Raw genomic sequence first — 17,926 nt, forward strand, 5'->3', positions numbered from 1 at the left:
ACTGCAGTAGCACTTCTGATTTCCTTCATGAACTTTTCTTTTGCATTCACAACTTGACTGTTTGTCACAAGAGGCCTAGCTTTTGGCCTATCTCAGCTTTAGTCATGCCTTCCTCATTAAGATTAATCATTTCTAGCTTTTGATTTAAAGTGAGAGATGTGAAACTCTTCCTTTCACTTGAACACTTGTAGGCAATTTTAGGGTGATTAATTGGCCTCATTTTAATATTTTTGTGTCTCAGAGAATAGGGAGGCCCAAGGAGAGGGAGAGAGATGGGAAAATGACCAGTTTGTGGAGCAGTCAGAACACAAACATTTATCGACGAAGTTTGCTGTCTTGTATGGGCAAAGTTTGTGGCGCCCCCCGAGACATTACAATAGTAACCTCAAAGATCACTGATTACAGATCACCATAGCAGATATAATAATAATGAAAAAGTTTAAAATATTTAAAGTTAATAACAGTTACCAGAATGTGACACAGAGACACAAAGTGAGCACATGGTGTTGGAAGAATGGCGCTGATAGACCTATTTAACACAGGTTGCCATAAACCTTTGATTTGTAAAAAACTCAATATTTGCAAAGCATATTAAAGCAAAGTACAATAAAAGGGGGAATGCTTGTATCTTCTGTTCCTCTAGACTCTAAGCTGAGTACATATCTTATTGGTCTGTGCCATTGCAGGTGCCTCGAGCAAAGGCCTTATGCAACTACAGAGGGCAGAATCCTGGTGACCTAAGGTTTAATAAGGGAGATATCATCCTTCTCCGGAGACAGCTTGATGAGAATTGGTACCAGGGGGAAATCAATGGCATCAGTGGGAACTTCCCAGCCAGCTCCGTGGAAGTCATCAAGCAGCTGCCCCAGCCGCCCCCGCTCTGCAGGGCCCTCTACAACTTCGACCTACGAGGCAAGGACAAGAGTGAGAACCAGGATTGCCTGACCTTCCTCAAGGTAGGATTCTGGGTGGCCACCAGAGTCACCTGGGACCACGTAGAGACCATAGCAGAACAGAGTTGCTTGTTTAATATTTGCTGATTTTAAAAAATTGTATTTTAAATATATTATATTATTGTTAATATTTATTTTATTCATAAAAATATATTTTGTGCATAAATTACGTATGTATATATGTAGTGCATATATATGTAATATGTGTGTACAATTCAAACTACATGCACGTGAAATCTCTAGAGAAATCTACGAATAAGTGATAGAAGTCTGTAAGCCTTTTTTATTGTAATTACAAAAGTATTCACTCATTCATTCATTCATTTATCCTGAAACCATTGTAGAAACATTTGAAAATACAGATAAGCAAAACAAGGAAAATATTATACCACGATATAGATACAATCACTGTCAACAGCTTGAATAACACATTTGATTTATTCATTCTATCACTTTTGAGCATTTACTCCTTGAAGGCCCTGGGAATAGGACGTGAATAAGTCACAGTCTCTGCTCTCCTGGAAGAGTAATGGGAAGCACCGATACATGGACAGAAAATTAGAAACAATTTGATAACATGCTATGTAAAACTACAGCCTCTACCTCTTTATCATGTATGTGGCAGGGTATTCTTGCAACCAAGTTATGGTTACCTAATTCTACTCATTTACATTCTATCTTGTTGTAAACATCTCATTCAAAACACTCCAGACACACACAATAACATAATCGTGCCTTTCTACATAAATAACCTCTTACAAGATATATTTTTCAAACATTAATTACCCTAAGATTTCTTGTGCCTCTCTTTTTCATTAGATGATTCCCCACCATTTGCAAGTAATGACAGTTGTACTAAAGTCTACACTACTTTAACTATCTGTATTCAGTATTTGTTATTCCATAAACATTCACATCTCTCATAGAAACCACAGTTGGAGTTATTTTCATTCTTGACTACTCGTGATAAGTAGATCAAATGTAAGTATAAAAAGTGGCACTGCTACAATAGCTTAGGCAAGGTGTTTCGTTTTACAAAATGTTTTTATTCCACCACTACCAGAAAGGAGATTTACTTCAGGTTTTCTCAAACTAGACAACCTCTCTGCCCTCCATATTTTGAGATAATGATCTTTATTATTGCCGTGGAACCTCAGAGTGAGACTCCTAAGGAAGGTCATTCTACAGCCCAAACAGCAAAGTGTAGACCTAGACTACAGCTAGAGGAAAGTCAGTTCAATTCCACAAATATTTATTATTTACTTTGTGCCGGGCATTAGACACACAGCTGGAGGAAGACATAAGGAAGTATCATCGTCTGCCTCTCTCACCCTTTCTGGGAATTTGTAAACTGGGGCACTTACTTCACACACTCATTCATTTCTTGAGCCCATCCATGTGCCAAGCTGGCCATTGGAGATAAAGTGATGAGTCATTGTTCTTACCTACACTGAGCTGGCAATCTAGTGGAAGAAACAGACATATAAATGGGAAATTATGACAAAGAAACCGAAAGAGAGGATTTGACCCATTCTGGAAGGCTGTGAAATACACAGACTTCTAGGAAATCTCATGGTCTAAACTCAGCATATCCAAATTAAACTCAAGATCTTCCTTCCCAAAGCTGTTCTTTTCCTAGTGCTTTCTAGCTCAGTAAATTGTGTAATTTATTCAACGTCATGTATTTATTCATGCATGCATGCATTCAATAAATACTTATTGGCTGACTACTAAAAGGGAGCCACTGTGTTAGGTGCTAGGGAAAACAAAAATAAACAAAACAGACACAGGCCCTGCACACATGAAGTTTATAGTCTGATAGGGTAGACCGACATTAAAGAAATAATAACCTCCTGGCACGGTGGCTCACGCCTGCAATCCCAGCACTTTGGGAGACCGCGGCAGGCAGATCACTTGAGGTCAGGAGTTTGAGACCAGCCTGGCCAACACAGCGAAACCCCGACTCTACTAAAAATACAAAAATTAGTCAGGCGTGGTTGCGCGTGCCTGTAATCCCAGCTACTCAGGAGACTGAGGCAGGAGAATCGCTTGAACCCAGGAGGCGGAGGTTGCAGTGAGCCAAGTTGGCGCCATGGCACTCCAGCCTGGGCAACAGAGCGAGACTCCATCTAAAAATTTAAAAAGAAAGAAAGAAAGAAAGAAAGAATAACCTATAAATGCATAATTGCACATGTGTAAGAGCAGGGGCCCCCAACCCCCGGACCACCGACCAGTACCAGTCCGTGGCCTGTGAGGAAACGGGCCTCACAGCAGGCGGTGAGAGGTGGGCAAGTGAGCAAACCTTCATCTGTATTTATAGCTGCTCCCCATGGGTCGCATTACTGCCTGAGCTCCACCTCCTGTCAGATTAGTGGCAGCATTAGATTCTCATAGGAGCGTGAAACCTATTGTGAACTGCGCATGCAAGGGATCTAAATTAGGTGCTCCTTATGAGAATCTAATGCCTGATAATGTGAGGTGGAGCAGTTTTATCTTGAAACCATTCCCTATCCCCTACCCTCTATCCCCACCTCCTACCCCCTGCATCTGAGGAAAAATTGTCTTCCACAAAACCAGTCCCTGGTGCCAAAAGGTTGGGTACCGCTGTGTAAGGGGAAGCTAAGAAAGGGTATAATGCAGTAACAGATTTAAATTTAAATCAATCCTAATTCCTGAGGACCATGGAACAGAATGTCAGAGAGATCAGAAGGTCTTTAGTGGATGAATATACAGGTTGAACTTGATGAATGGTTTATGGACAAGGAAAGGTGTTTCTAAAATGGCATTAAATTAAAAAAATCACTGTGTCCCATATGGCTTCATTTGTGTGAGGTACAGGAACAAAATAATGACAAAATAAATGTATAGTACTAGAAGTCAGAGTAGTGGTTGCCTCTTAACAGGTGGTGGAAAAGGGCACAAAGGAACCTTCTGGGTGCTGGGAGGATTCTATACCTTCATCTGAACAGGGATTTCATGGATATATTCAAATGTAAAATTTCTCAAGATTTGTGCACTTTATTGTATGCATGTGTGTATGTTTTTGGAAAAGTTTTTTAAAAATATGTATGTTTATATGTATGTATGTTTTGTCTTGATAGAAAAGAATCTGGAAAAAATGTGTTATTCAAGCTGTTGACAGTGATTGTATCTTTATTGTGGTATAATATTTTCCTTGTTTTGCTTATCTGTATTTTCAAATGTTTCTACAAATTTACATATAACCTTTTATAGTAAGAAAAATCTGAACAAAAAGTTGCTTTATGTTTGATGCATTAAAAATTGAATAGGTTCTGAAAGTCTTCATAATGAGCATAAAATTCATTTTTCTTTTTTGCAAAGCTAAAAGTGCTTCTCCCTATGGCTTCCATCTTGATTTCTCCATCAAATAAATTTAAATGAAAAGCTTGGACCCTGCTGGTGATTAAAAATTAGAAACATTTCAAAGTTTTCCTATTGGATTCCATTGATTCTCCAAATTATGTCTACCCCCCTATGGTCTCAGTGACACAAACACTGCCCTTTATGGAGAAAGTTCATTCTAGCAAAAAGACTTCCCAAATAAATCAAGCACAAGCTACATTCCTGACACTTTACACCATCTGAGACTCCAAACTGATCTCTGCTGAGAGCTTTTACTGCCTGAAATTGAGAGTAAATGCTGACCATGAGACTTTCTCTTTCAGGACGATATCATCACTGTGATCAGCCGAGTGGATGAGAACTGGGCAGAAGGCAAGTTAGGAGATAAAGTAGGCATCTTCCCTATCTTGTTTGTAGAGGTACGTGAGTATCAAGTCTACATCTGATTTACGCATACACAGAAATATTCATGTGCTACAGTGATGCCTGAGAGCAATTCCTATTTGCTATGTGGCTTATTTCAGAACTAACTAAAATCTCTAAAGAAAAGATACCAGACAATAATACCCAATTCTGGCAAGAGTCTGGGGAAATGAGCCTTTTCTATTCTCCTGATGGGAATGTAAATTAGTGAAATCTCTCATATGCAAACTCAAATAAACTTATACCAAAAATATTAAAAATGTGTGCCTCCTTTGAGTCAATAAGTCCATCTGGGAGTTTATTGTAAGAAAATATTTAAATAAGTATGCAAAGATAGATGTACAAAATATTCAAAAATGTTCACCATAATGTTAGGTGATGGTATATAATTATGAAAAAAACAGAAATACTCTAAATATTCAACAATAAGGACTTCATTTTTTTAAATTGTGGTGATGAAAAAAGTGTCTCTCTATGGATAATACTATATTATCCATATATGGAGAATAATATTTATGGAGAATAATATGGAGAATAATATTTATGGAGAATAAATATATGGAGAATATTTAATATCATAAAGTGTTCAATATTATGGAAAGATGTATGATTCATTGTTAAGTTTTTTAAAAGTTTAATAGGTATAGTTTCAGATTTTCTGGATAAAAGAGTTCTAAAGATCTGTTTCATAACAGTGTGAATATACTTAACACTACTGAACTGTACAATTAAAAGTGGTTCAGAAGGTAAATTTCATGTTACATGTCTTTTATCACAATAAAAAATAAGTTGGACCATATGGAACTAGCTTTATAAATATATATGTGTTTATATAAATGGATAAAGGACTAGAGAAGGATATGTACCAAAATGTTAACATTTTGTGATAACTAGATGATGAGATTCTAGATGCTTTTCATTTTCTTCTGCCAACTTGTATTTTCTAAATCTTCTGAAATTAGCATATATTTATTACTTCTGTTTTTTAAAGAAAAATCTTCTTTAAAAAAAAAAGAAAGAAAACATGCTAGGCTATGTATAGCTCCAGTATAATATAACCTGTCAGTGCCTAACCTCATTAGCCATGAGCCTCACTTTAGCTTGAAGCAAGTCATTACATATTTAAAAGAGAGGTTTCATTGTTTAGCTGCATTTACTGGGTGCTTAACATGCATAAAGCATTAAAAATGAGTAGTAGAAAGCTATGAAAGAAGTAAAAGGCGTGCTGTCCACCCTGGGGATTGGAGGGTTTGAAACAGAACAGACCACAATTGAGGAGAAGCAACCAATTCTTCTAGTCATAAGAGCTAAAGCAGGTTCTGAAATGAATGGTGTACCCAGAGCATTGCACAGCTTTCAGGGTTCTCTGTACCTCCTCTACTCCATCAGTGTTGAAGGAAGGGATGGAGGAAGGGTCCAGAGAGGCTGGTCTTCTTATTGTCTCTACTAAACTCATTCCTAATTCTCATTCCTAATGCCTTTTCTCTTGCTGGGACCGCTTTCAGATACACCACCCAATTCTCTTTACCTGTTCAAATTTCACTTATTTTATAAGGCTCAGATAGAAACCTACTTTGTCCATAAAATTTCAGCAAGTAGTTAAACCCTCAATGGCTTCTTTCCTCTGAATATCTGATGAGTGTGTTAGTTGTACTTCACAGGCTTGCCTAACACAGAACAGGCACTCTGTTTAAAAAAAAAAAAAAAAAAAAAAAGCTTAGCAAGTGAATGAATGGAAAATAATTGAGAAGGTAATCAGAGCTCCCAGGGGAAAAAAATTTTTTTAAACAGCAAACCATTCACTGTGACCCTGTCCTAAACATATGTTTAATTATTCACTAATTTTTCATTGAGTGCCTGCTATGCCAGGACCTGTGCCTAGTTCTAAAGACACAAGACAAACATGGGTCCCTATTCTCAGAGACTATAAATTCAGAAAGTATTCCAGTAATTGCAAGTGTGTTGAATCACATAAAGACTGAAGTAGCCAAGTGTAGTCGCTCATGGCTGTAATCCCAACACATTGGGGGCTAAGGCAGAAGGATTGCTTGAGCCCAAGAGATTGAGACCAGCTTGGGCAACATAGTGAGACTCCCATCTCTACAGAAAATTTAAAAACTATCCAGGCATGGTGGCCCACAACGTTCCCAGCTACTCCGGAGGCTGAGGCAGGAGAATCATTTGAGCCTAGGAGGTCGTGGCTACAGTGAGCCGTGATTGTGCCACTATACTCTAGACTAGACAACAGAGCAAGACCCTATCTCAAAAAAGTAAAAAAAAAGACTGAAGTAGTAAAAACTATTAGGGAGTTATGATATGCAACTTACCAGGGCAGAAGGTCAGCAAATGCCACTTATGCCAAGATCTGACAGAGAGCATTTTAGATAATGGAGGTAGAATGTGCAAAAGTCCTGCAGGATGAGGAAATGTGGTGTAGCCAGGGGAAAAAGGAAGTACCAGAGCTGGAGCCTAGAGAGTGAAAGAGGAACAAAAAGTGAAGACAGGGAAGTAAATGGAAGACAGATCACAGAGGACTTCGTAAACCATCCTGTATAGTCAGGATAGGCTAGGTTATGCCGTGGCAATAAACAGCACCAAAGTCTCAGTGGCTTAACAAAGAAAATGTTATTCCTCACCTACATTCCATGTTCAGTGCAGAGTGATGAGGGGCTCTGCTCACGTAGTCACTCAGGAACCCAAACTAATAGGGTTGGGCCATCTGGTAGCTGCATCATCTAGAACATGTGGGCTTCCTAGTTTCCACAGTAGGGACACATGAAAAAGAGTGAGTTGTATCACCAACTAAATGCCTCGTTTCAGAAGTGACACTTGTCACTTCCACTCACAGCCCATTAGCCTGAACCAGTCACATAGCCTGATGTGATGTCAAGTCAGCTGAGAAGTATAAGGGAACACGTGAAACACTGGGTATCATTGCCTCTGCCATATCATAAGAAGTGTGGATTCGACCCAAAAGCCAACAGAAGCCATTGAAAGGTTTTTAAGTGACCAGGTTTGGATTTCTTAAAGACTGCCCTGGCTGCAGTGGGAGGAACGATTTGAAGAGGAGGGAGAAAAAAGCAGAAAGTAGAGTTAGGAGGCCCCTGCATTGCCCAGTTAGATGACTGTGGATTCGACCCATAGGTTCATGGAACTTTCAGCAGGTAGAATCCACAGGACTTTGGGATTGACAGAGGCAGGCATAGAGAAGAGAAGTGTTCAAGGACAGCCCCACTTCTTGATTTATGGACATAGGTCAGTGGCAGAGCCATCTGCTGGGTAGGAGCGGAAGTTAGGATGATTCAGTAAATGGTTGACTCTCCAAGGACAGACGTCAGCTGCAATTATTACCTCATTGGACCCATATGAGGTGCTTAAGTATTTATGGAAATGGTTGCCTGGTCTCCTGCATTATCTTGAGATTCTTCTTCATAAGTCTGGGCTGGGGGGGAAGGCACCAGTCATCTTATTACCCATTTCTGAAACCCATTTCCCAAAACTTCTCCATTTAATGATTATTCATTTGGATACACTTTCCTGCCACTTCACCTCTAAAATTAGTGAGTACAAGAACCATCAAGATTGTCATTAAACTAGCCAGTGCTTCATTTGTTCTCCTAATTGCTCGGAGGGGAAAAAGATAATTAAGCGGTTGCTCTAATCTGGAAACCTGATTTTCAAAAATTACCTGAAATCTAAATTGTGCTTTTTAAAGCAGCACTTAAATTTTGACTCCAGTCATTTCATTAAGACTAGCACTTGCTGAGAACTCTTTAAATAAACTTTGAATTACCAGTGCCGTGGAAAGCAATTGGAAGGAAGGGAGGCTTTCTTATGAGCATGATGTGTGTATGTGTGCATGTTTGTGTGTGTTTGGCATAAACAGGATTTTTCTTGTTAATGTATCATTTCACTTATTGAATTGCACCTGCATTAAAAGGTGATAAAACAAAGGCTGAGCCTATGCTCATTCTTATCAGGACTCCTCCAATGGAGCCTGCCTGGGTTATATGAACTTTGCTCAGCCCAATGAGCCTCAACAATATTGTTTCAAATGAGTGGGTGCAAATCTAAGAGACCTGCAATTCTTCCCCAGCAGAGCTATTAATCATGTTGGCAGAGGACAGGGCAGACGCAGAGTCTCCCGGAGCCCTGTGTCAGTGTTAATGTTAGAAAAGCTGACGGTGGTACTCACCTGGGGACAGAACAATTAGGTGGAAGCAGAAAAAATTAACTTACTTCATTATAGCCAAGAATGGCTGTATAAAGAACTTTACTCATTCAATTCAGAGTGTATATTGCCCTTTTACTGTGTGAACAATGGAGGGGCAGGTGTCCTGGGGCCTCTAAGTCATTGTTCCTAGTTCAAGCTGCCATCAGAGCTTGCCTAAACAATTTCAATAACTTCCTAATTGGTCCCCCTACTTCTGTTCTGGCACTTCTAAATAGCAGCCGAAACGAGCTTTTTATTTCTTTTTTTATTTACATACAGTAAAATTTACTCTTTTTAACATCCAGTTCTATAAATTTTAATAAGTACGTAAAATTGCTTAACCACACCACAATCAAGACATAGGAGAGTTCCAATAGTCTGCCCTGAAATTTCTCATGCTTCCCCTTTATAGTCAATTTCTTCCCCAACTCATAAGTGCTGGCAACCACCAATCTGTTTTCTGCTCCTGTAGTTTTCTTTTTCCAGAATGTCATATAAATGGAATCATACAGAATGTAGCTTTTTGAGTCTGGCTTCTTTCATTTTGCATAAAGCATTTGGGATTACTCATGCTGTTTCATGTATCAGTAGTTCATTCCTTTTTGATGCAGAGTAGTATTCCATTGTATAGATGTGCCAGAGTTTGTTCATTCACCTCGTGAAAGACATTGGAGTTGTTTTCCAGTTGTTGGCAACTATGCATAAAGCTGCTATAAACATTTGATTACTGGTTTTTGAGTGGGCACAAGTTTTCATTTCTCTTAGGTGATTACTTAGGAGTGGAATTGCTGGGTCAGATGCTAAGTATATGTTTAACTTTCTAAGACACTGCCAAACAGTAGCATGAGCTTTTAAAAGCATAAATCAGATCATATCACTCCTCTACCTAAGTCCTGCCAAAGACTTCCTATTATATGTAGAATAAAATGGAAGCTTCCCAGGCTCTTGTGATCTGGCCCCTGCCTGTCTCTGTGGCCTCTTTTATCACCTTCTCCATACATGCTCTGTTCCAGCCTTCTCTCTGTTTCTTTCTTCTGTCTTTTTCTCAAGCAAGCTGAGCTCTTTCCCTCTTTAGGACTTTCACAGTAGCTTATGGTGCCTCTTCCAGGCATATTCTTACCTCCATTTTCACATAGCTAGCTCCTTCTTGACATTTGTTGTTTCAGCTTAAATGCCACCTTCTCAGCAGATCTTCCTCGACCCCCTAATTTAAAGTGGCTGCCTCCCCCAATCACTCTCTATCACGTCAGAGCCCTTGTAACTATATTATGTTTTCTTGTCTAGTTGTTTACACGCTGGCTCTGTCATTTATAAGTCACCCCTTCCAGGCCTTGGCCTCCTGATTTTTAAAATGGACATAATAATGCTCATTCCCCTACTTAATGAGTTTTTCACAATATTATAAGCTTCTTGAAGCAAGAACCACGTCTTCTTTAAAATTTTCTTTTTAAGAACTTTATTCCTCAACAAAAGCCACATTCAATAAAATTTTCTATCTCAGCTATTTTCTTCTTTTTTTATTATACTTTAAGTTCTAGGGTACATGTGCACAACGTGCAGGTTTGTTACATATGTATACAAGTGGCATGTTGATGTGCTGCACCCATTAACTCGTCATTTACATTAGGTATATCTCCTAATGCTATCCCTCCCCACTCCCCCCACCCCACGACAGGCCCCAGTGTGTGATGTTCCCCTTCCTGTGTCCAAGTGTTCTCATTGTTCAATTCCCACCTGTGAGTGAGAATATGCGGTGTTTGGTTTTTTGTCCTTGCCATAGTTTGCTGAGAATGATGGTTTCCAGCTTCATCCATGTCCCTACAAAGGGCATGAACTCATCCTTTTTTATGGCTGCATAGTATTCCATGGTGTGTATGTGCCACATTTTCTGAATCCAGTCTATCAGTGATGGACATTTGGATTGGTTCCAAGTCTTTGCTATTGTGAATAGTGCCACAATAAACATACGTGTGCATGTGTCTTTATAATCCTTTGGGTATATACCCAGTAATGGGATGGCTGGGTCAAATGGTATTTCTAGTTCTAGATCCTTGGGGAATCGCCACACTGTCTTCCACAATGGTTGAACTAGTTTACAGTCCCACCAACAGTGTAAAAGTGTTCCTATTTCTCCCCATCCTCTCCAGCACCTGTTGTTTCCTGACTTTTTAATGATTGCCATTCTAACTGGTGTGAGATGGTATCTCATTGTGGTTTTGATTTGCATTTCTCTGATGTCCAGTGATGATGAGCATTTTTTCATGTGTCTTTTTGCTGCATAAATGTCTTCTTTTGAGAAGTGTATGTTCATATCCTTCACCCACTTGTTGATGGGGTTGTTTGTTTTTTTCTTGTAAATTTGTTTGAGTTCATTGTAGATTCTGTATATTAGCCCTTTGTCAGATGAGTAGATTGCAAAAATTGTCTCCCATTCTGTAGGTTTCCTGTTCACTCTGATGGCAGTTTCTTTTGCTGTGCAGAAGCTCTTTAGTTTAATTAGATCCCATTTGTCAATTTTGGCTTTTGTTGCTATTGCTTTTGGTGTTTTAGACATGAAGTCCTTGCCCATGCCTATGTCCTCAATGGTATTGCCTAGGTTTTCTTCTAGGTCTTTTATGGTTTTAGGTCTAACATTTAAGTCTCTAATCCATCTTGAATTAATTTTTGTATAAGGTGTAAGGAAGGGATCCAGTTTCAGCTTTCTACATATGGCTAGCCAGTTTTCCCAGCACCATTTATTAAATAGGGAATCATTTCCCCATTGCTTGTTTTTGTCAGGTTTGTCAAAGATCAGATGGTTGTAGATGTGTGGTGTTACTTCTGAGGCCTCTGTTGTGTTCCATTGGTCTATATCTCTGTTTAGGTACCAGTACCATACTGTTTTGGTTACTGTAGCCTTGTAGTATAGTTTGAAGTCAGGTAGCATGATGCCTCCAGCTTTGTTCTTTTCGCTTAGGATTGACTTGGCAGTGTGGGCTCTTTTTTGGTTCCATAGGAACTTTACAGTAGTTTTTAAGAATTCTGTGAAGAAAGTCATTGGTAGCTTGATGGGGATGGCAATGAATCTATAAATTACCTTGGGCAGTATTGGCCATTTTCACAATATTGATTCTTCCTATCCATGAGCATGGAATGTTCTTCCATCTGTTTGTGTCCTCTTTTATTTTGTTGAGCAGCGGTTTGTAGTTCTCCTTGAAGAAGTCCTTCACATCTCTTGCAAGTTGGATTCCTAGGTATTTTATTCTCTTTGAAGCAATTGTGAATGGGAGTTCGCTCATGATTTGGCTCTCTGTTTGTCTGTTATTGGTGTATAAGAATGCTTGTGATTTTTGCACATTGATTTTGTATCCTGAGACTTTGCTGAAGTTGCTTATCAGCTTAAGGAGATTTTGGGCTGAGACGATGGGGTTTTCTAAATATACAATCATGTCATCTGCAAACAGGGACGATTTGACTTCCTCTTTTCCTAATTGAATACCCTTTATTTCTTTCTCCTGCCTGATTGCCCTGGCCAGAACTTCCAACACTATGTTAAATAGGAGTGGTGACAGAGGGCATCCCTGTCTTGTGCCAGTTTTTAAAGGCAATGCTTCCAGTTTTTGCCCATTCAGTATGATATTGGCTGTGGGTTTGTCATAAATAGCTCTTATTGTTTTGAGATACGTCCCATCAATACCTAATTTATTGAGAGTTTTTAGCATGAAGGGCTGTTGAATTTTGTCAAAGGCCTTTTCTGCATCTATTGAGATAATCATGTGGTTTTTGTCTTTGGTTCTGTTTATATGCTGGATTACATTTATTGATTTGCGTATGTTGAACCAGCCTTGCACTTGATGATGGTGGATAAGCTTTTTGGTGTGCTGCTGGATTTGGTTTGCCAGTATTTTATTGAGGATTTTTGCATCGATGTTCATCAGGGATATTGGTCTAAAATTCTCTTTGTTTGTTGTGTCTCTGCCAGGCTTTGGTATCAGGATGATGCTGGCCTCATAAAATGAGTTAGGGAGGATTCCCTCTTTTTCTATTGATTGGAATAGTTTCAGAAGGAATGGTACCAGCTCCTCCTTGTACCTCTGGTAGAATTCGGCTGTGAATCTGTCTCGTCCTGGACTTTTCTTGGTTGGTAGGCTATTAATTATTGCCTCAATTTCAGAGCCTGTTATTGGTCTATTCAGGGATTCAACTTCTTCCTGGTTTAGTCTTGGTTGGATTTCTAAATTAGAATGAGATACAGTTTTAGAGGGCAACTGGTAACAATTATAAAAATGAAAATTTAGGTAATCATCCTAAAATTTAAGAGTTATTGCACTAACTCTTGTTTGTCAACGTGTTTCAGATTTCCAAAGGAAATGAACCCACAGGGGCCGTCAGTGAGTAGGGTACTCAAAATATTATGATATATTGCTTGTGAGAATGGACCTATACGGTGGGGAAGACAGACATAACACAGTGGTGTACTGGAGTTGGCTGGAACTAGATCACAATAGCTGGTTGTTACATTTTCAGGAATTTTCCCAGCCAGTTGTTTCGCCATTGGTGGCTTGAAAAACTCCACAAATCAGGGATTTGTTTTCTTTCTTTCTTTCTTGTTACTTTTTTTTTGACAGCTGATTTACCAATACATCACTGACTAAGAGATATAGAACAAGGAAGAATGGTGATTACATGAACATATTTAAAGGAAGTAGTAAAAGTCAGTCTTAGCATAAGGATTCAGGGTCCTGAATGCACTTACATTCTGGCTCAAACACTTATGAAATGTATGAACTTGAGCAACTTCATTCACTCATTATTCCACAAACACTAAGCATCTACTCTTGGGTACAGGAGAGAATCATGTGTAGAAGGTCCCTGCAACCCAGATAGCTAATGGACTAGTGGGGGAAAGGCAAGTAAAGGATTGCAGTTTGGAGTGGAAAAATACAATGATTGGGAAGCACAGGGGCTGCTGGGAGCACCAGGAAGGACAAGTGGCCAACCCAGCAGGGGATTCCAGGATGGCTAAAGGAAGAGGGGAGAAGTCCACTAGGTGAAAACAGCCAGAAATGACTGGGGAAAATGGGTAAAGGAAGAATACTCTCAGCCAGGGAAGAGCATCATGGCTTATTTTTATCCCCTTTGGACCTCAGTAAAAGAGTAATACTTACCTTGCAGGAAAGTTATGAGAATGCATTAATAGAGCAAAGTCATGAGGATGCATTGATAAAAGATGGAAGCTGTTACTGTGCTCACCAAGGAATGAGCATCTGAGCCAGTGACTGAGGAGGTGGCACCTGACCTGGCTTCAGATGTACGTGGGTAGGAACTGGCTACTCACATTAGATCAGGAAGACAAACTTCTCATTGGGCCTTTTGTCTTTTCAGCCAAACCTCACCGCAAGACACCTTCTAGAGAAGAACAAAGGTCGCCAGTCATCCCGCACAAAAAACCTGTCCCTGGTGTCCTCGTCCTCCAGAGGCAACACGTCTACCCTCCGTAGGGGCCCAGGGTCCAGGAGGAAGGTGCCTGGGCAATTTTCCATCACAACAGCCTTGAACACTCTCAACCGGATGGTCCATTCTCCTTCAGGGCGCCATATGGTAGAGATCAGCACCCCAGTGCTCATCAGTTCCAGCAACCCCTCTGTGATCACCCAGCCCATGGAGAAAGCAGACGTTCCTTCCAGCTGTGTGGGACAGGTAGGGAAGAAACGCCTGGGATGAGGGCACTTTGGAGTTGGGCAAGTGATTCATACCATGTCACAACCAATATATGATGTTTAATACTTGCTAAGCACCAAGAATGCCCTACTAGTAACTAATGCCATATGTATTCCATGTTAGAATTGTATACATTTTATTTCATCCTTGAACAGCCTGTGAGTTAGGTGTTATTACTATTATCCCCATTTTACAGTTGAGGGAACTTAGGTTTAGAGGGGTTAAACAACTTATCCAAATTCTCATGGATACTTTTCTTTCCCTTGCTGAGTGCCATGATATCGTTCCTGTCCCTTAGAGAACTTCCCTCTAAGGAGATGATGGCACCTATTTTCTCGAGAGTGTTTTGGCATCACAATCTGAGATTCAATATCCCATCCTCTGGCAATGTATTAGACATCAGATGGAAAGAAAGCAAAAGAAACGAAAAGAAACTATGGGTTATTGAATGTTCTCAGGACTGGTTACCTATATTTATAGGACCCAGTCCAAAATGAAAATACAAGTCCTTTGCTCAAAAATGATCAAGAATTTCAAGATGGGAACAGCAGAGCATTAAACCAAGCAAAGAGCCCTGTGTGGCTATGCAAGGCACAAACCGGTGACGCCAGCCCTGGGTGTTTCCAGATGGAGTACCTAATAAGATAATGCATGTAAAGTGACTAGCACCATGATACCCACCATATACTAAGCATCCAATAAGTGTCGCCTCTTAATACTATTGTTAACCCTGGGCACTGTGTTGCCAACTGAAGACGCCTAGGGGTGGTCGTGGCAATCCAGAAGCTGAAGTATTTCTAGCAGCATATGGCTATTTAGGTTGAAGGGTACTTTAAAAGATGAAGGAGTGGAGGTATGAGGCAAAGTAATTAAGAAGAGCTGCATGTTGGGTATTCAGCTGAAAACACTCTTTGAGACCATGCAGGTGGCAACTTGAAAGGACAAAACTCAACTTGTACTGATGTGTTTTTTCTTTTTTTTAAGGAGCTGTAAATTTTGTTTTTAAACATGAATTTCTACCTTGGGATTAAAAGGCTTAATTGGACTCTAATCCCTTTTTAACAAGACAAGGAGGAAAGAGAAAGTCAAGGGCTCCTCAAAGACCTGTGTGCTATTCTGAAAGGAAAACAATCACCTCCTACAACACTTCATATCTTATACCACTGTCTGGGTTGCTAAGAAGTTGGCTGCTCATGTAATTCTGCCCACCAACTGCACCACATGCATGCGCACACACATACACACTTTCTCTTTCTCCTCCATTTCACTCCCCTTGCTTTAACAAAAACTATAAAACTTTCTACATACACACTGCACTTCTTTACAAGTACATATTAATAGATGCTTTATGCCCAAAGTTCTCCTTCACACACACACACACACTCTAAAATGGGAGCCTTGTGACTCACAATTAAGCCAAAGAGTCACAGAATTTTTTGAAACGATTCTTTATATATAGTCATAGATATATAAAGTGCAGCCCACACTCAGTGGAAATAAGCTAGCTCACTCAGCTCTAAGTTGGCTTCGCAAAAGATTTAACCAAGAGTCATTTTCTGTGTGCTTTTAAAATTCTTATTCTGGGCATTTATGTCATCTACGGAGGCTGGACTAGAGTGGGAGAAGCTTAGTAGGATTCAAAACAAGTATTATTCCTTCGTAGTTTTCACAAATAGTGAGAATTCCACAGTATGGCATTGCATTCACACATCCGATGACCAGGGAACTACTTCACAGCAGCCTTTTCTCCATTCAGATGGCTGTGGATTATAAGTATTTCTACATGTTTGTCCAAAGGTTGTAAAAACACACTCGAAATGGCCCACTTATGACTTATATCTAATGATGAGCAGAAAGTTGAACAAATGGCAAGTTCTTCCCTTTTCTCTAACATTCTTGAGAGCTGTGGTTGGGTCTGGCTCATCACACTCCCCCTACCTTCCCCACTCCAGCAACCCACATGGTGCCTAGACCCTAGCAGGTGCTCAATAAATCAAGGAATCAAGACTTTTAACGTAAATATCTGGGCAGGTGGTGGTGACATATACTTAGGGAAGACTTGAGAAAGAATTAATTTCCTAAAGAAAGATTACAGATTAGTGTAAATCTTCCAGCCAATAAACATCTGTTGAATGCTTACAATGTGCTAGTAACCATAGTGAGTACTGGAGATTCTACTACCAAAGCAAGAAGAGTAATATAACCTCAAACTTTACTGAAACTAATATGAGACGGATGGATCTATAAGTAGGTAGGTAGGTAGATGGATAGATGGATAGATGGATGGATGGATGGATGGATGGATGGATAGATGATTGATACATAGATAAATAGATAGATAGATAAATAGATACAGTGATATCCTCTGATAGAAAAGTCTCCTTTTACTCTCAGTCTCCTAAGCCTCCCCTCCATTCTAAAACTGTAATAAGAGCCTTTGTAGGGGAGGTATTATCAACACTTTATAGCAAGGTAATTAAGTCCCCAAAAGAAAAATGATTAAGCCAAGTTCGTGTAATTTAGTAAAGAGTCTGGATTGAATTTAGAATTGTCTAATTCTAGAACATAAGCTCTTGTCACTACACTATGCTGTCAACCAAGACCACATTAGGCAACATTCTGCCAATGTAGTTTATCCTGGATGTCTGCAGCCTCCCTTTTCTTGGTTGTCTTCACTTGACTCCTTTTGAATGCTAAGGCCTTCCAGCATTTTCTTCTCCACCCACCCCCTCAGTAAAGAATTTGTCCTAAGTCTTTTGCACCTGAAAAAGGCTTCCATTTACTATCACTTTGTTTCTTTATGAACTACCAGTTGTGTCCAAACATTGTGTATGGTGCTGATGGCACCAAGAATAAGCTGCTGCCTCATTCTCCTCCTGTGGTAGAGACAAGTCTTGGATTGTCCCTCAAGTCTCAAACCCCGAGGGGTAGCATTTTCTTCCTTTTCATAATGAGAAGCCAGAGCCAGGAATATTTTTTCCCCTTTGTCATTGTGTCTTTCTACCTGTGGGAAACCACTTGAAACTTCTGGGTAGAGCATCAGGAAATGACCTCACAGATGAACTGCAACTACGGACTAAAAACAATGGCACTCGAAAACAATTCAGGATTAGACCTGAAGATACTGAGTAAGTTCTGTGGAAAACTGCAGTGGAGGAAGTTAAGTGGGTGGATTGAAACCAATGCAGTTGGCCTCTGGGAGAGTCCTGGAGACAAAGAAAATCAACTGCACATGACACAAGTTAGAAAGAAGTCCTTCAGAAATGCCTCTTTG

The 17,926-nt window shown here is 39.8% G+C and overlaps 1 protein-coding gene across 6 annotated transcripts in view; it reads left to right on the plus strand.

Moving 5' to 3' along the window:
* The window catches only part of SH3RF2 (SH3 domain containing ring finger 2), a 145,585-nt gene that overhangs the window by 62,823 nt on the left and 64,836 nt on the right, over positions 1-17,926 (plus strand). For all 6 annotated transcript variants that reach the window (XM_055112745.2, XM_063604663.1, XM_034960717.3 and 3 more), the window contains exons 3-5: positions 687-956; positions 4,640-4,735; positions 14,317-14,631. In XM_055112745.2, the coding sequence (XP_054968720.1) occupies positions 687-956; positions 4,640-4,735; positions 14,317-14,631 (681 nt within the window). The remainder of the gene's footprint in view (positions 1-686; positions 957-4,639; positions 4,736-14,316; positions 14,632-17,926) is intronic.

This window comes from Pan paniscus, chromosome 4, assembly GCF_029289425.2.
Source record: "Pan paniscus chromosome 4, NHGRI_mPanPan1-v2.0_pri, whole genome shotgun sequence".
NCBI lineage: Eukaryota > Metazoa > Chordata > Mammalia > Primates > Hominidae > Pan > Pan paniscus.